The 18,760-nt window shown below is 39.8% G+C and overlaps 2 protein-coding genes across 2 annotated transcripts in view; one reads left to right on the plus strand and one right to left on the minus strand.

The window, feature by feature from the left end:
• LOC105390289 overlaps nt 1-5,261 on the plus strand; it is a 36,466-nt gene extending 31,205 nt beyond the window's left edge. Inside the window, exons 9-18 of the mRNA XM_048626864.1 lie at nt 335-416; nt 715-879; nt 2,035-2,226; nt 2,423-2,566; nt 2,804-2,991; nt 3,298-3,412; nt 3,622-3,767; nt 4,155-4,322; nt 4,752-4,933; nt 5,222-5,261. Of these exons, the coding sequence (XP_048482821.1) occupies nt 335-416; nt 715-879; nt 2,035-2,226; nt 2,423-2,566; nt 2,804-2,991; nt 3,298-3,412; nt 3,622-3,767; nt 4,155-4,322; nt 4,752-4,933; nt 5,222-5,261 (1,422 nt within the window). The remainder of the gene's footprint in view (nt 1-334; nt 417-714; nt 880-2,034; nt 2,227-2,422; nt 2,567-2,803; nt 2,992-3,297; nt 3,413-3,621; nt 3,768-4,154; nt 4,323-4,751; nt 4,934-5,221) is intronic.
• Nucleotides 5,262-13,607: 8,346 nt separating this feature from the next.
• LOC105390290 (prominin-like protein) overlaps nt 13,608-18,760 on the minus strand; it is a 55,624-nt gene continuing 50,471 nt past the window's right edge. The window contains exons 15-18 of the mRNA XM_048626843.1: nt 18,287-18,445; nt 17,549-17,670; nt 14,596-14,646; nt 13,608-13,866 (exon numbers count right to left, since the gene is read on the minus strand). Of these exons, the coding sequence (XP_048482800.1) occupies nt 13,623-13,866; nt 14,596-14,646; nt 17,549-17,670; nt 18,287-18,445 (576 nt within the window). The 3' untranslated portion in view covers nt 13,608-13,622. The remainder of the gene's footprint in view (nt 13,867-14,595; nt 14,647-17,548; nt 17,671-18,286; nt 18,446-18,760) is intronic.

An 18,760-nucleotide genomic window follows, 5' to 3' on the forward strand; every position in this document is an offset into this window, starting at 1 on the left:
TAAGCAGCGCAAAGTAGCCTACTTAGGACACGTTTTGCGTAATAAACGATACCAGCTGCTACATACCATAATAATGGGCAAAGTGGAAGGAAAGAGAAGGCCTGGAAGGAGAAAATTGACGTGGCTGTGCAACATCAAAGAGTGGACCGGTGTAAAAACCGTGGAAGAATTATTTAAAACAGCCAGGAATAGAGAGCGCTGCAAAGAGCTGACTGCCAACCTTCAATGATGGAGAGGCACTATAAGGTACGTACATTGATGCTTAGGGTAAACGTGAGAGAAGTGAGGTCAGTAGACGAGGAGCAATGCGATATACTCGTAGTTACACCACCAGGAGCTTCTTCATGGTGCTGGTGTGGTGGTACTCGCCTACTACTACTTCGACACGCAGCACCAGACGCCATTCAAGCTCACTGGTAAGTGTTAGATATACATTGATGGTTATAGCTGGGTGAAGAGAAGCGCTGGTAGTCGCGCAGCAATGATAATGCGTCGGTGCGATACGTGTGAGTTGAGAGAAGTGAGGTCGGTAGACGCGCAGCAATGGTATGGTAATAATATTATCATAAATTATCAATAATCATACTTATATGTACCCCCTTCTCATAATCTTCTTTATTTTCTATCTCATCCCGTAACTTAACTTACCAATAACTAGAGAAGAGTTTTTCAATATGCACATTATTCTCTGACCACAATCAACCCTGATTCCAGGCACAGTAAAGCCGGGGCTGCCCGAGTTCAAGCTGCCGCCGTTCTCGGCGACCGTCGGGAACCACACCTACACCTTCATGGAGATGACGTCCACGCTCAGCTCCGCCATATTCGTCGTGCCATTGCTCTCTATACTGGAGAATATCGCGCTTGCTAAGGTTTTCTGTGAGTATTGCAGAGTTGGTAATTTGGTAATGTGCTTTTATATCTGTAGATAATTATCCTCTATGCTATGCCCAATGGGTATTAGAGGACAGATTCGTATAAATAATCATAAAAGGTTAATGGATTCATAAAATATAGATAGATACACCACGGATACCTTCTTCAGCCTTCTTCTGAACCCGTAGCATAAATTTTAATCGTGAACGTAAAGTAAAATAACTATTATGTTATCTCCATGGATTTTGTAGGACAATTTTAGTTCTGCTACCGACCGCCAGGGGCGCTGTTCATATTTTCATACAAAATTACTTGATGAATTGTACTTCACGTTCACGATGAAAATTTATGCTAAGGGCTAGGCTATAAGTATGTTTTTTGTAAGTATGTCTGATTTATGTGGTGTTCAATAAAGCAATATTCTATTCTATTCTATTCTAAGGGCTCAGAATGCCTTTCTGGAATCTGACCAGTGTCTATGTCGCAGGCATCTGGTTTAATCTCCTGTTTGATTGAACCACTAGCCCGTTCATTGGATGGCACTATTCAGTTGTATGACTAAAGGACAACTCGTCAAGTCGTTGATTGTAACGTTCGACGTCTTGACTGAACGTCATTCAGCGGAGTCGTTGAATGGGATATAGTATAGCAACTTTGTAATGTCTGGTTAGGGTGAACATGACCAGACAAGAGTCAACAAAAAGACTGTTACAAAGCTCTTATCTCACAAATTAACTAAACAATAACAATAAACGTACCTTCATATTGTTGTTTATAATTATCCAGTTACGCCACAATTTTTTCTTTGAAACTATCCGCCGGCGTAGTAATAGGTAAATCCATGTTGTCACACTATTTTAACACAAATAACGCACTTTAAAGCTAATTTATTTGCAAAAAACTAACAATATAGGTGCTTTTTGTATCAGCTGTTAGCTGTTAGACGCCATATTTGTTTTGTTCACCACCTGACTGATTTTAAGTCAGCTAACTAGTTGGACGTTTTGTGGCGCTTGTGCAATCAACGTTCGGCCTAGTCATACAACTAAGCAGCGTCATCCAATGAACGGGCTAGCGGTTCAATCAAACAGGAGATTAAACCAGATGCCTGCGACATCTACATTCCACTATCTAACAACGTCTGTTAAACCATTCCAGCGGACGGTAAATACGTGGATGCAACTCAAGAGATGCTGGCTCTAGGCGTGTGCAACATCGCGGCGTCGCTAGTGGACTCGATGCCGGTGTCTGGAGCCCTGTCCCGCGGCGCCGTGAACCACGCCTCGGGGGTCGCCACCACCGCCGGCGGCCTGTATACTGGCGCGCTGGTTATACTGTCCTTGCAGGTTGGTAGTCAGAGTGCACAGTGCTCATCAGGCCCTGTAGCACGGGGCGCTATTAAGACGTGACAAAAGTTCTCTGTCGCGCACGCTCTTGAGGCTGCGTGATGTTAGTGAGCGCGATGCAAAACTTTTGTCACCTCCAAAAAGCGCCGCGTGCGAGCCCTTCAGGTAGTAGGTAGGTATACGTCCAATGTCGGCTGTAGGCCGGTTCAAATACGTGGACGCACAAGAGAAGCTGGCACTAGGCGTGTGCAACATCGCGGCGTCGCTAGTGGACTCGATGCCGGTGTCGGGCGCGCTGTCCCGCGGCGCCGTGAACCACGCCTCGGGGGTCGCCACCACCGCCGGTGGCCTGTATACTGGCGCGCTGGTTATATTGTCTTTGCAGGTTGGTAGTAACAGCGCACAGTTCTCATCAGGCCCTGTAGCATGGGGCGCATTTAAGACGTGACAAAAGTTCTCTGTCGCGCTGGCTGTTGAGGCTGCGTGATGTGAGTGAGCGCGATGAAAAACTTTTGTCACGTCTTAAAAGCGCCGCGCGCGAGCCCTTCAGGTAGTTCGTATACGTCCAATGTCGGCTATAGGCCGGTTCAAATACGTGGACGCAACACAGGAGATGCTGGCGCTAGGCGTGTGCAACATCGCGGCGTCGCTAGTGGACTCGATGCCGGTGTCTGGGGCTCTGTCCCGGGGCGCCGTGAACCACGCCTCGGGGGTCGCCACCACCGCCGGTGGCCTGTATACTGGCGCGCTGGTTATATTGTCCTTGCAGGTATATAACTCAAGAAAAATAAAAAAGAGTCCAGCAAGGTGGACTCTATGTATAAATACTGAAGTCCTGGGTTTGCTATCAGGAATAATTTTAAATATTCTCTAGTTTTATGTGGGGTAAACTGAAAACATAGATGTAGGTAGCATCCATTGATCTTTAGTATCATTCAGGCCATTCAGATCACTATAAATGTTTTAGCGTAGAAAAATCTCAATAATGCTTTGAGTTGGTTCTAGACTACTAGCTATCAACTACTTAATAATATACATAATAGAAGATACCTACTAACTGTTTTATCTCTTTCAGTACTTCACGCCATACTTCTTCTACATCCCGAAGGCGTCGCTGGCGGCCGTCATCATCGCCGCCGTCGTGTTCATGATGGAGCTGCATGTCTTCAAGCCCATCTGGAGGACTAAGAGTAAGACTATTTCATAAAACTACCCACCTCTAGTTACCTAACTAATAAAAACTGTGGAGAGAATCTGAACTTTGGAGACTGACCAACCGAAGGTTAGGTTAGGCTTACAAAAATCATTACTTACCTATCACATCGGGCTCACCAATATTGAAGTAACTAGGTACACCAATAAGTAAATAAAATTACCTACCATTCCATTAACCTTCCAGAAGTGGACATAATCCCGGCGGTGGTGACGTTCGTGGCGTGCCTGGTGACCCGGCTGGAGCTCGGCATCGTCATCGGCATCGCCGTCAACCTCATGTTCCTGTTGTACGCCTCCGCCAGGCCGACTGTGCGCGTGTCCAGGGCTACTGTGAGTGTGTTTGTGTACAATTTGGGCCAAAGAAACCACCTTTGTGAGGTGTCAGGTTTCTTTGACCCAAGCTGTCCCTTTTCAGACTTCATTCTTTTTAGTGAAAAGTGTTTAGTTCACGGATTCTTCTGTCAGCATGTGCATAAAAATAATCTTCCTGTGACTTTAAGTTTTACTGATAATTTAATTAACAGTTTCTTTTGCCTAAACAACTATAATCTGAAGATAGAACAAAAATCATTCTTATATACAGTGACCTGCACAGAAACGTGACCCATCTCAGTAGCAGTATCCCTCTAAGAGCGGTCAGGTTTCTTTGCAGGTCGCTACTTTAGGTGCAAGCTAGTGCACCTTCACTTTATAAAATATGTTAATCTCTCTCAACAGTCAATGTCCGGAGTAGAATACCTAGTGGCAGTAGTGGACCGGTCTCTCTCGTTCCCTTCAGCGGAGTACGTGCGGCGCGCGCTGCGCAAGGCGGCGCAGAAGGACATCAACGTGCCGCTCGTGTTGGACGCTACGCATGTGCAGGCGGCTGACTTTACTGCTGCTAGGGTAGGTTTTGTCTTACTCTTACTCTCTAAGTACTCTTAAAGATCATTAACACCTCTGTTACATTGTAATTAGTCGTTAACTATTGACACATCTGTCATGAATTCAAGGTTACAATGTAACAGGGGTGTTAATGATCTAACAAACTATGGTGAAACTAGGCCTAAGAGGCGCTAATATTTGCTGCGGAAACCTAGAACCTCGGCATAACTTCAGTTTCTAAACACTGAAGAGCAGTGAAAAGTAAAGGCGAATCAGTAAGTTGCCGACGTTATTCAATGCCTTCACCGCTAGATGGCGACTCTCCCGCACTATAGATCCCTCGTTTACCTGTCAATACTAAAACGATAGATGTAAAATCTCGCATGCTGTCATTACGTAATAAAATCTTAGCCTGAATCAATCATTAAAAATTGTTCCTCCTTCCCTCAGGGCATAAAATCCCTGATCGAGGACTTCGACTCCCTCGGCCAAGCGCTGATCTTCTACAACGTGAAGCCGTCCATCGCGAGCGTGTTCCGCGGCGTCAAGCCGAAGCAGTTCGTGCACTGCGCGTGCAGGGCTGAGCTGGATGAAGTGCTGAGCAGTATCGCCGCTAAACTCAATGTGGAAAGGTATGGATTCTCTATTTGCAGCGTTTGACCAATAGATGGCGGCACTATCAGTTTTTGTCACTGTTCTGTCACTGGCAATGTAAAATTAGTTAAAAGGCACTTTTACGTGCGCTTCGTTAGTGCGGCGTGTGTATCGCTAGATGGCGGTTACTTATGATTCAACAGAGTAAGTTGTAAGTTGCAAACCGCAGCGCGTGTACCGCTAGTTGGTGACTCTTAAGACTTAGCCCTATTAGCAACGTAGATATCCTCTATGTACGTTTAACAAGTGTTTCTATTGCATTGCAGGCAAGCAGCGGCGGCCCAGCAGCAACCATCGGCCTCGTGAGATCTCCAGGAAGCGCCGGTCGCTCACCGACACAGTATTTATTAGAAAATATTATTATTATTGACTATTCTATTTGTAAGTTGTATCTATGTCTTAGGTTAATTCAGTAAAATAGCATAGCTATTTATAGTTCAAATAATTATTTGCCGTGGGAAAGAAGTTTTTGACATTTTATGAGTAAGGTAATAAATTGTGTTTGTTGATATTGAAAGAGTTATTTAACCTCTGCATGCCGCATGCGGCTCTAATAGCAAAAGTTACTTCTAACTTTACAGTCCCATAATAAAAATTGTCTATAAAACCTACCTAAACTAGTCTGCAAAACGTTGGGTCCTCTAATTGGAAATTAGGTCTGATCCCTATTTAAATTCCATGGTAATTTAAAATAAAACAGCCAATTATCAGATAATTAAATGTTGTATTAATGACAATCACATGACATGTCTCGATCGCGACACATCCGTCGCTCCGTACTTATTGATACCTCGATATAGAAAGATACACTGAAATACAGTTACGAATAGACAAACATACATTACATTACCTACAGACTAAGCTTCAGTACTTCGCACTGCACCATAACATTTGCCAACTACCCACAATTCGCTAAACTTTTAAAGTAAAACTAGTAAAGTAAACGTTACAAAAATTCTTATAGAACCGCTCGCCCTGTGGGCCGATGAAACAAACCTCTACTCAATATTGATGCATTCGTAGCACCGTACATACAATAATAAAAACGGGGGTAAATTGAGCACGATAATAAATTCAAACGAAATTCTTTCCGAACTTTACACGAATCTTACACAAGAATCTGCGAAGTAACTGTTTATCTTTACAATAAAATTGTGTCTAGAGTAGACTGAGCGACAAATGAAGGTACTTGTATATAAAAGAGTAAAGAGGAAGACTGGCGCGAACACCGAGAGATCAGAGAACACCTCACTTGCACTCCTGGCTCTACGTAAGCCAACACGTCTCATTTGGCAAACACTTGGCCAAACAATGGTCGTAGATGATATAGAAACATGCCAGTCTACTAACGAGCCATAGCATCAACGCTCTATCAAAATATATTTGGCATTACATCCATGAACATACAAAATAACCTAAACTTACGGAATACATTACAAATATGACACCTTTATACTTTGCACTCCAAGTCAACAATAAAATACTAATACAATTCAAATTATATAAGCACTAATATAATTATAATAACTAAATATATGACGGCTAGTGTATACAGACTAGCGCTAACCAAAAATATTGATTTAATCACCTATAATCGCCAGTGAGGCCATAGCTTTATGTCGACACTAAAAGAGTATTTAAAATGGCGCGTTGTGATTGGACGCCGACATTGACGTCACGAGTTTCTACCAATGAAATCACAGGGTATGATAAAGCGGACATAAAGCTAAGAACTCACATTTTTATAAACTAAAAATAAGGATTTTGGCTGCTCGACCACCTCAGTTTCCCATTCCTATAGTACCTTAATTCGATTTAGAGTTACAACCGACTACAATTATTTTAAGAGTAAATTTAATCCCTAAGTTTTTTATAAATGCAATAGAATCTCGAAGAGACGTGATGTATGAAGTTAATTTTAATACAAAGTGTTTTGCATATCCTACAAAGAGATATATTAAAATTATGAAATCAATATAATTCAAAGATAATAAACTGATGAAGCATACAATATAAAATCTCAAATTGGCGCAGTCAAGTCGCAAGATCTTTTAGTTTTTGGATTTAATCATCATCAGTAAAATATACTTTAATGAACAATACGAAATAACTAAAGAACGATACAGGAAATAAATGAATGCGGCCAGAGGATCCGCTAATCAAAATAAAGTTTTACATAAATATAAGTTTGTTAATTTAAAGCCAAAAAAACCCTTAAAAATTGGGTAAAATGAGTTGAGCGGCAACACTACCCAACATGGACAGTCGACAATGGCAGTTACTGTGGCAAACATTACTCTACTTCGTTTTTTTTTCATTTAGCACTTTTCTTATTAAACCCTAGAAGAAACTATGAAGTTTCAGAAAGATAACCATAACCCCACTCCAGTTTCCGAAACATCCACTATTCAACTTGTAAAGCAAGATAATTCGAACGTGTCGTTAATTTAACAGCCGGTTAATTAACTGATGGTCGTTTCAGAAACTGACGATGAGCGTACCGGGACTCGAGTCCTCGCATAGAGACAGATAATTACTTGCTAAAGTCGTGTGCCGTACACACAGACATAGGCCGTCTATAGAGACGCTAGTCCTAAAAGCTACAATAATGTATATCAAAATAAATTGATATTCGTATGTGTTTGGACTAAATTCGTGATGTCGCGGCCAATATTTTGAAATTATCTCACCACACCAGTATAATTACATAATTATTCATTATTCACAATAATTACATAACATGGAATGCAATATTAGTCATAATTACAAATTACCAAACAAACAATTTCAAAATTTGACCGCGGCATAAAACCAAGCGAATAATGGCCTCTACATTAGATGTAAAAATATATATAATTTCGCATTGTCTGTGTTGTACGTGCGGTAATTTTGCCCCACGAGTGGGGCAATATGGGGAGGTGGGCCCTAGCGTGGGGCGGGTGCCCCACCGACGCTCAGTATTTGAGTAGATCATCGTCGTCGAGCTCCGTTAGTGCGAGTTTACTGTCTATCACTGAAATTAGATAAGATATATATTAATGATGAAAACTGGTTGGGGATTTATTGTATGTTGTGATGAATTAATGCATCAATAGAAACACATTAAATATATATGAGTATTAATCACAGAGACGTCACTGGTTTACCGTAGGTAAAATTGTTAAACATTTGCTTGATTTGTTTAATGAATCGATATAGAGCACAGCACACAATTACGGAACAGTATTTCTTCTCATCAGATAAAAGTCCTTGTATACTGATTGTGGACAAGGCGGTTCAAATACAAAAATTTCCATCAAACAATTATCATAAGACGAAATACTGCACTTTAGGCAAAGCAGCAAAATATTTCCCTTCAGTGAAAACACAGCATATAGCATTGCATTGTGGGAAGTACTCACGCTGGTCCTGGATAGTAGTATGGAGGGGGTCGCTCGTACTCAGTAGGTCCGTGGTAGCGAGGGGGTCCTTCCTCCCAGTGCCTGCAACCAACCGCCACCGTGAGGCGCTTGTGGGGCAATGTGGGGCGAGGTGGGGTAATATGGATGTGATGTGTGGAACGAATATGGGCAATGTGTTGATGACGTGATAGCCAATTTGGGGGCATAGTGGCGAAATATAGGGCTGTGGGGCAAAGTGGGATGAGGATGCATGGGGAAATATGAGGTGAGCTAATAACACTTATGGATGGTAGACGCTTGTTTGAATGGATATAAATAAATAATAATAATAATATGTGGGGACATCTTCACACACGGCCATCCGACCCCAAGCTAGGCAGAGCCTGTGTTATGGGTATCGGACAGCTGATATATCTACACAAATACATAGATAGATACATATTAAATATAAATACCAACACCCAAGACCCGAGTACAAATATTTGTTTTTAAACAAATATCTGCCCCAGCCGGGAATCGAACCCGGGACCTTCGGCATAGCAGTCAGGGCCACTAACCACTACGCCATTCGACCGACCAAATATGTAGCAATGTCATATAACAAACCCAATTTGTAACAACCTAAGTATCCGTTTAAACAAGCGTCCGCCATTCCAGAATCTTCCGTTAGTCGTTGACAAACATTTTCTTAGCTTAATGTTATTTGACAAAGGAACAATAAACACATAGCTGGGTGCGACGCGAAAGGAAACTTTTGTGTGCCAACTTGGGCAATACGAGTTCTCGAGTGAAGGACGACTGTCCTCTAGACTGGTTTTTTAACACACCGCTGAACCTACACGGGGTCGTTATCGACATCGATAAACTCTGCGATGCGCGTTCCACCAATCGCAGCGGCGGCGTATTTATGGCGAATTGCTATATAGTAACGTTTATCTTCGTCGACAACAAACCTGTGTAGACCCTCCTGAACTCTTTACGTGTAGCAATGTTGCGGTATGTTGATACATAGAGATAGATATTCTTGATTGGTACGTACTTTGGCGCCATATCATTATATCTGCGCGCGTGGTGTGCGTCGACGCGCGCCTCGGCGGCGGCCTCGGGCGGCGCCGCGCGGGGCTCGCGCCGCGTCCGCTTCTCTGCCTTGTAGGCGCTGCGGGGGGGTATAGGGTTAGTTAGGGGTATGGGGGGGGATCTACGAACGCTACCGACAATCAGAGACACTGTAGCTAAACACCTAAGTTGGTAGAAATTGGTTTTAGCATTAAGTCCTCCTTTAGTACACTGATGTGTTATATCTGTGCAATAAAGTATTAAATGAATAAAATAATAAAAGGGCCGGCATTATTATTCTGCAGAGGAATGTTGCAGATGCAGACGAACAGTCAGACAGGGAATGGACAACATTTCAAAAAACTAAAGCTGCTATAAATCGAAAACCATTTCGAGATTTAGCTCTAAAGGCCACAAAAAAAAATGTTTTTGTATTTTTTGGATGTATCATTTTCGAGAAAATCATAAAATAGTAAAAAAGGGCAGATGACGTCATGCATCAGGTGCGATGCATTTTGATGATCAAAGCCCATAGATTTAAAAACAAAGTAACTGTCACTTTCATTTTTGATTGACGTTGACGTTTTATCGTGACGTTGTTGTTTATTTGGGTCATTTTCATTAATTCTGTTCTGACACTTTCTGACAATTTTTTTTATTTATTATTAAGAGATGACCTCTATATAATATGTCCCAGAGCATGCCACCGCCTACACAGCTGAAAAAATGCTTCTGGTTATTTTTTTACATGATAAGTACCTACTTTCCATCATCGGAAATATCAAGGTCATTTGAAAATGACCCATTTGTTGGTTGGCATGTAAACAAAGTTTAAATGTCACTTGTCAGGGTCATTTATGTTTTTTTCGAGACTCAGGCAATAGACAAAAATAAAAATTGAACCTAATATGTGACGTCACTTCCGGTTTTAAAATAATTAACTTTAAAGTTAAAAATAACATGCAAATATTTATGTATATACAAAATAAAAATATACGGGTCCACTAATTTTCTATAAAGTTTCCGAATAACTAATAAAAATATAGGGTAAAGAAAATGAAATGTTGTCCATTTGCTTTGAATGCTATTGTAGGTATAATTTGAATAATTGTCGATAACGTTTGTAGATATAGTTTGAAGTAGCATATCATGTTCAGTATGTACAATAATTATACACACACATATACGTAAAAGCTAAGCTAACAAAAAAAATATGTAGGTAAGTAGTATGGTAGATTTGTGTCGACAAAGAAGATTCTTTTTTATTGGCTTTTAGCTTTTAAGTATAGATTTGGATGAAATAATGTCACAATGGGTAAGATGAGAAGAGTAAATGAGAATTACTTTTCTTAACACCAGTACCTACCTATATAATAAGTAAGTTCCTTAGGCCTAGAAGACCCATTAGCATTTGTAATATTATTAATTTAAAACCCTTTGTGACATTCATAAAACAAATCCACGAGTTCATAAAAGAAAAGCTCCAACACAGAAATATCTACAACAGTAACACTATTTACTGAGAATCATGCAATTATTCCTATTTAAAAGAAAAAAAACATGCTGTTAGCACCGAAACAAAAACCACATTACATAATACAAAATTAAAACGTGTAAATCGAAATACTGAAAGCTGAAAAGAAAAGTTGTGAATAAATAAGTGTTTATATTTATTGTTACCGATCCTGAGTTCTTCTTGTGGACTGCCGAAGCCGAGTAACTTGACATAGTAACTGATCATTATCTAATCCGACTCCATACATACATTGAAACTTAATCATATGAATACTAACTTATATATTTCGTAATATTTATACGCATAAGACAAGATTATGTTTTTCAAAAACACAATATACTTACATTTAAAAGTTATTACAATATAACCTTAATTATCTTACATCTATGTAAGTTGTATATTGGATAGAAAGTTAATATAGTCATTAGAATTGTAAGAAATGACTTAAATTGTATAAGATAGGGATACAAAAAATATCGCAGTTTCAAATACAGTTACCGCAAAAAGAAATCTACAATAATGAAATAATGTGGGAGATATTTGACACACCTAAATATAATATTACACCTATTTTAATGAGATTGTTTCCCTCCTCTTCATTTCAGCAAAGGCAGAGTTTGAAAACTTATCTGCACTGTGTGAAGAAAAAAAATAACTGTGTGATTCCAGTTACCCAAGTCAGTAACCAATCGCAGCGCAGCTAAGTTATCGAGCCCTGTTCTTGCATTGGGCTGCTATAGCCAGGTCATTTACTATACATAATTATATAAATAGTAAATATTAAGGTCAATACTGTACATTCACTCTCAATTCACTGCAGTGCGCCTAAGTACACGTCCTCTTAGTATGTACTAGGTACTGTGACTATACTTATAAATATTTTATAGAAAAGTGTCATACCAAAATGTCTATAAATATGATTATACACGTACGAGTATATGAAAGGGTATTACAAAATGGTATGGATTTATAAAAGGTAGTAGTAATACATTATAAAAAATGTAAGGCGATATCAAAACTATATTTTGTGAAAAGCGTTCCAAATTGCATTCAATTGTAAGCTACGTCGCTACCTACAGTATATTGGATATGTAAAATTTTTGTATATTGATACGTGTGATTATATGAAATTTATAGACGAGCTGTGTGTAGCAGCATCTATGCAAAATATGGGTAAGTATGTGTATAATAGTCAAAGCACTAATATTGCCACTGCCGGCCCTATTTACTATGTAGTAGGTACATAGTAATTAATAAGAATCAAGTGAACATAAAGTGTAATATAGGTTGTAGCACTTGTAGCATAGACTAATAATTAGTCTATGGTTGTAGTTAAGCAACGCATATGATATTCGAACGAAATATGATGTTTTTATTACTTTCCGATACGCTATGCACACTTTCAAGATTAAATTGACACGGTTATACGTTTTACAATCACTTTGTCAATTTACGTTTCCTTAGTCAATTGTAGGGCTAAATTAAATTACAGCTGCTTAAATTTGAGGTGTAAAAACACTGACTTAATATGTGTAGTTAACCTAACTTACTGATTTAGGTATGTGTACATATACATACTATTATGAATATTTAATGATAGAAGCGAGGCAACAAGCGACTTGAGTATATCCATTACAGTTCCTACATCACTGGACGAATGTTTATTTGTACGAAGCTGAAAGCACGGCACTACAGTATATAAAAGTGATATCATGTCATGATATGTGACTAGAATATGTAAGTATATAAGATATGATGATGTGACATGTAGACCGGTACACTAGTAACCACGTCACTTGACCGAAATGGCGGCCATCTTGTATTGTAGCCATGTCTTTTATCAAAGAATGTTAAATCAGGATCCGTAATGCATCCCTGGCCAGAATAGCAAGCTGAAAAATAAAAAGACGCGGTCCTGTCAAGGGGACCTAAAAAGTGGGTCAAGTTAAGTGGTTCCTAGTGTAGGTACTACAGTGGTGATTATGAAAGGACCTAATTATATTGGACCTGGATGTTTAGCGAGCATTCACTCGATTCTAAATCGTAAGCTACTAGACATATAAGTCAAACTTACGGGATGGATGGGATGGTATGTTTATAATGTTATTAATACTGGTAACTACGGGACGCCAATGGAAGACAACCTCAATGACATTGTTGTTTTACATTTTACTAATAAAATTGGTCGTTCATTCGCTCCGAACGAGTAAATAATAGTAAAATACTACTAAGAATAAAATATCAAAACTTTTACAATAATCTTTAAAAAGAGTTTTTAAAACGTCAAGTAATAAATAACAACAATTTATATAAACAATTTTGATCAAATGAGCTTGAGTAAAATAAACTTATACTTACTTATGACCTAATTTAATTCAAAAGATTATTGAATCGAAAAATTGTCTTCGCTTATTAATCTTATGATATTTTACAAACTCCCGATAAAAATGATGATAATGCATTCATGCCCAGTTACACGCAAAATCTAAGGACATACGGCCTTTAGATTGCAAAATGCATTATAATAATTCATCACTTTGCTAATCTAATTTGACGGGAATCTAACGTTTAAATGCGACGCCCACTTTCAACCCATCCAGTATTTCAAATTGGCAGACTGGCTGGACCATTACATAACACTCCTACCTAACCAAAACACTGTCATCCCATCACCGTCCACCCGAACCAGTCAAGTTACTCAGCATCGTGAATGCCGCTCTCGTTATCTTCATCTTTGTGATCCAGTCGAGTCCTCAGGTCATCTATGAGTGCCGCTGGGGGTAGCAGGGCGCAGACGACTCCACCCCCCGCCTCTAGCACCAGCTCGGTGGAGCCGGCGGGGGCGGGGGCGTGGCCGGGGGACGCGGGGGGCGCGGTGGCTCGACACTTCCACTCCGCTATCTTACCCTCGATGTCTAGCGTGCTGCGCTTGGAGCCACTGTGTGGTGGGTGCACGTCAGGACTGTCGTCGTTTGTTTTTTCGGGTGGGTTGGTTTTTGTTTTTGCAGAGTACGGGGTGATTGTGAACGCGAGGCCGTTGTTATGCCGGCTAAGACGCAAGTTTTTAGGATTCAGCATTTGTTTTTTTCTAGAATTACACCTTATACTCTTGCAAAGCAATTTTGACATTCATGACCAACGGAAACCCTACCTGATTAGAATGCCACAGATTTAAATAATTCAAGAAAAAAAACATAAGAAACAAAAGAAAATAAACAACCCTACAAATAATTGGGTCTGTTGTTGTAATACTACATTAGTTTTACATGCAGAAGAGCATACCTTTATTACACCAGTTATTTACACAATTTACTCATATTATACATAATATCATGCACAATAATAATATACGTTAGTAGGTAAATCTAAAATGTGATCGTAAAACCAGCCAACACTATTAAACGACCGTAAACCAAAGAATATAGTAAACGCCAACCGTAATTATTAACAAACTTGCCAAAACAGCGAAAGTAAAGAGCCAATCAAACCAACAAACATGCTGACAAGTGTAACCACCTCTTAACAATAGTGGGCGTGGCTTAGCTCAAAGCTCGCCTATGATTGGTAGGCGGCGTTGTCGTGCCAAGTTAAGGGGCATTTACACTTGTTTTGCGGGTCAAAGTAAGCGCATACGTGCAAGGTCTATGTATCATGCACGGGCACTTACTTGGCAAGGGGTACGTTATCGCGGTCCGCGTACGCGTCATACAAATACTCGCTGCAACAGACAACAGGACATTCAGACAGCGGACCCAACGTATAATATGTACAAATGTAATGCTATATTTAATATTTTGACACTACCATGAGAACTGAGCTTTAAAAAGGGGTATGGGAAAAGCTAACTTTATGAAAACATTTTCTTTTAAATATGAGTTTGATCTAAAATATTAGTTATAGATAGATGATTTGCAAATACTAAAGGCGTGGAGGTTTAAAACAAAACTTATTGATTTAAGTACTTATAAATATATTAGCTAGGTACTCTTAGAATAGTGGAGGGTAATGGATCATGTCGATGATAAATCGAAATAACAAAATAAATACATACAAAACAATATAACAAAACTACCACATATATTTGGTTATGATTGCACTACTATGGATTTCTGACACCTAGTTTCTGTTACTTTGGGCCGGGGATCTAAAGTTTAAATAAACATCAAGCACTATAGAAAGTACATTCCGAATTGCAACCATTTGTACGTTGGTTTTACACAGTAGGTAATTTGTTTTTAGCCACAACATCCGAGCATAAACAACCTAGCACTATGTTCAATGGACATTACATCACACAAAATTGAGTGATCAATTTTACTTCCAATTATTTTATTAAGGATTGCATTGCAATCAAATATTAGTATTATATCAACGTAGGTATTACTTATGTTTATATATTTAATTCTTTATTAATTAAACCTAGATTGCTAACAATAGAAAGTCTCCCCAAGTGTGCTGGTGGTACAATATCCATTGAACAACAGAACCAAGGTGGGAGCATAATAATAACATATTCTAACATCGAGAGATACTGGGACAAGCAAGCCGCTATGAGGTCGGAGAGCTAACGATCGAGCCAACAACGAATACCTGACAATCACGCATGCACACACACGCAATATACTAGTGTAGTTGTAGGTCTATGACTGAGTTTATATAGGTCTTATTTAACATTAATTATGGCTTAATTCCATTGTAATCGTCATCATCATCATCATTTGCCACGACATTTTCATCAGATCATTGTTGCAGCGTCAGTTTATTGGAAAAATAAGTTTAAATATTCGCAGATGACGCCACTGTCGATTGGGTATAACATTCTGATTGGATTCTGATGATTTTATACACCGTCTTCTGAGTCTCTAGCGGCAAATCTAGAACACTAGTTACTGGAGTTTCTATAGTTTTTCCCATGCCAAAAACCGTCAATCATTCCCGACACGACCCCAGTACCATTGCGTGTGTGTGCGTGCGTGTACGAACGCAGTATACATGTGTGCAGTTACCGTCGGCCCGCGGTCACCGCCAGCTGCGCCGCGCGGGCATCGGCTCATACGAACTGCCACAAACCAAACCCTTTAGTACATGTCTACGTACAGTCAGCACCACAAATATGTACGCACTTTTGTACCATGGCAATAAATATGTACACACTTTTGGACCTTGACCAAAGCAAACTTCAGTAACCGCCAATGAATCATTGGCAGTTTGTGAAGTCTCGTCACTGTGGGAAGGTATAAAAGTGGTGCGTTTATTGTGGAGCTGACTGTACCTACCTACACGCCCCACTCTTCACATGGCGATGAGTGAACAAACCAACTGAACAAAAACAATAAAATCTATAGGATGTTGTTTCCGATGCTGGTCTTTAACTCGTTGTTCTGATGGTGATGCGTTTACTGAGTAAATGAAATTACCAAGCGGACCGTAGTGACTGTCCGATAGCTCTTCAACCACAGCGGCATGCCAGTACGCACGGAAATAAATAGTGAGCAAACTTGCAAATCAAAACAGACTCAATGCGGAGGTGGTACGATCTATTTTTCTGAAATGCACACGAGAGAGTGGGAGGTGATGCCGAATTATTGGGGATCATTTTGTGTGTTATTTATTTGTATTTTTTGTTTCATAAATTTTGTAATCCCACTCTCTCATTAGACCAGCGTCTCTGAGGCCCAGAATAATGTTGGCCCGAGAGCTGTCTCGTTGGAAAACAAACCAAGGGTCATTCCCATTCACTACATACGAGGATTATACATGAGGGTGCACAACAAACCCAAACTGACAGACAAACGACAAATCAAATAGTTATACGTAACTACAAAAAGAGAAAAATTAACAACGAAATGTTAACACAATATTGTTGAAATCATACATGAAAGAAACTGAAAAAACTTAGCTGGTTATAATAACAAAAGAAAGTTTAAATTAATAAAATATTTTTTAAATATGGAATCTCTTGAAGATACAAGTTGATGACTGATATAAGATATTTTTAATAACTACAAGAGATTTCCAATGATGATGGCAGGTGAATGATCGAGTTATTTGTAATAGTTTTTGTTTACACATTACAAAGCCACAACTATCAGATAAGAAATCGTTATTATCGATATTTTAACTTTGTAATGTGGGAAACATTGTAATTAAAATATTGAGCCTTAACTTATGAGCACACATAATAATTTCATATAGAATTATTTAAATTATCTTAAGGATTAAGTGCTTATAAGTTAAGGATTATTTAACGGAATATAAATGACAGTGCACATGATATTATTGAAGCTGAGGTAACGTGTGCAGCAAACAAAATTATTCAGAATTATGGGCGATGAATGATTCAGATTCAATAATTTCAATGCGCATTTTATTGTTTTTATTATTGTAAATTACTATCAGGTCACTTCCTAATACTTTCGGTATGTATTTCTGTATTCATTTGATGCACAAATTAATCGAATATCTTATTAACTTCCTGCAATTTTCATTAAATTTTGTGCAACAAAGAACAATCATCTTCCACGCAAAACCCAAACAAGCTAGCCTCTCAGCAACCTTGTTTAAGCTTCACGCGTCAAGGTCATCACATCATTATTTAGTACATAATAAATGCTACTCACGCTTCGACCAGCGGTCCTGGGTACGGGTCTAGACTGCGGTAGAGGCGAGCCAGTTTCTGTGAGACCAACATTATCGGCACGAAGAGCAGAATGCACCAGGCGAGGGACATCCAGTAGCCGTTCTGGAATGCGATTGGGAATGGATTATGGTATTGGGCAAGGAATGTATATTGTGCGTCGGAAAGTCTATGTTTATTTCCGTCATTGAATATTAAAATTGTCCCATCTTGTATTACTGAACTGTTTACTATTCGATATTCAGCTGTCCGTAAAATCTTGGTATTTACGTAATCACGAAGTTTTTTTTAGCTATCACTGTGTTTATTGTGGTTGACTATGCCTAAACCCCTACACCCTTAGTGTGTATTTGTAAATGCTCATGACTATAATTTCTTCACAAGTACGAAAAATTTTATCCATCCAACTTGACCAATCCTCCTGTGTGATTTTTCTACTTTATTATGTACCCTAAGTTGTTCTCATTTTGTCATTTTCAGACAATAGTTTTTAGCGTAGATCGAAACATTCACTATTTGTCAGACAAGCTGCTATTTACTAGCCATTTTTGGTCAAGTTCCGTGAACGGCACTATACTCACGATGGGCATGAGCACGTGCGTGCAGGCGGCGTCGCGGGTCGAGTTGTAGGCCTGCGCCAGCGGCCCGCAGCGGCCCACGTCGCTGCCGGCCGCGCGCACCACGCGCTCTAGATGCATAGTCTAGACAGTGTAGTACTCACGATGGGCATGAGCACGTGCGTGCAGGCGGCGTCGCGGGTCGAGTTGTAGGCCTGCGCCAGCGGCCCGCAGCGGCCCACATCGCTGCCGGCCGCGCGCACCACGCGCTCGAGGTACGCGCGCATGGGCGCCGCGATCGAGTCGCCGAAGTCGCGGGTTAGCTGTTAATAAAAGAGGTAAATAACATTAGTTTTGGTATTCAATAAGTATTTTTATTGTTTAAATTATTATTGTACCTTAACTTCGATTATTGAATAGTAAGATGGAACTATGGCCTCAAGCACCGCATATGTAGACATCACTTCGGGCCCGGCCACAACACTGCGCTGCACAATCAAGCATTTGCTTTGAAAACTGTCAAAACTGTCGCAGATTTTTACGATGCGACGTCGCAACGCAGTGTTGTGGCCGGGCCTGAAGTGATGCCAATATATGCGGTGCTTGAGGCCATCGTTTTTTGGGGCTTGAAAACTAAA

This window comes from Plutella xylostella, chromosome 17, assembly GCF_932276165.1.
Source record: "Plutella xylostella chromosome 17, ilPluXylo3.1, whole genome shotgun sequence".
In the NCBI taxonomy this organism is placed as follows: Eukaryota; Metazoa; Arthropoda; class Insecta; order Lepidoptera; family Plutellidae; genus Plutella; species Plutella xylostella.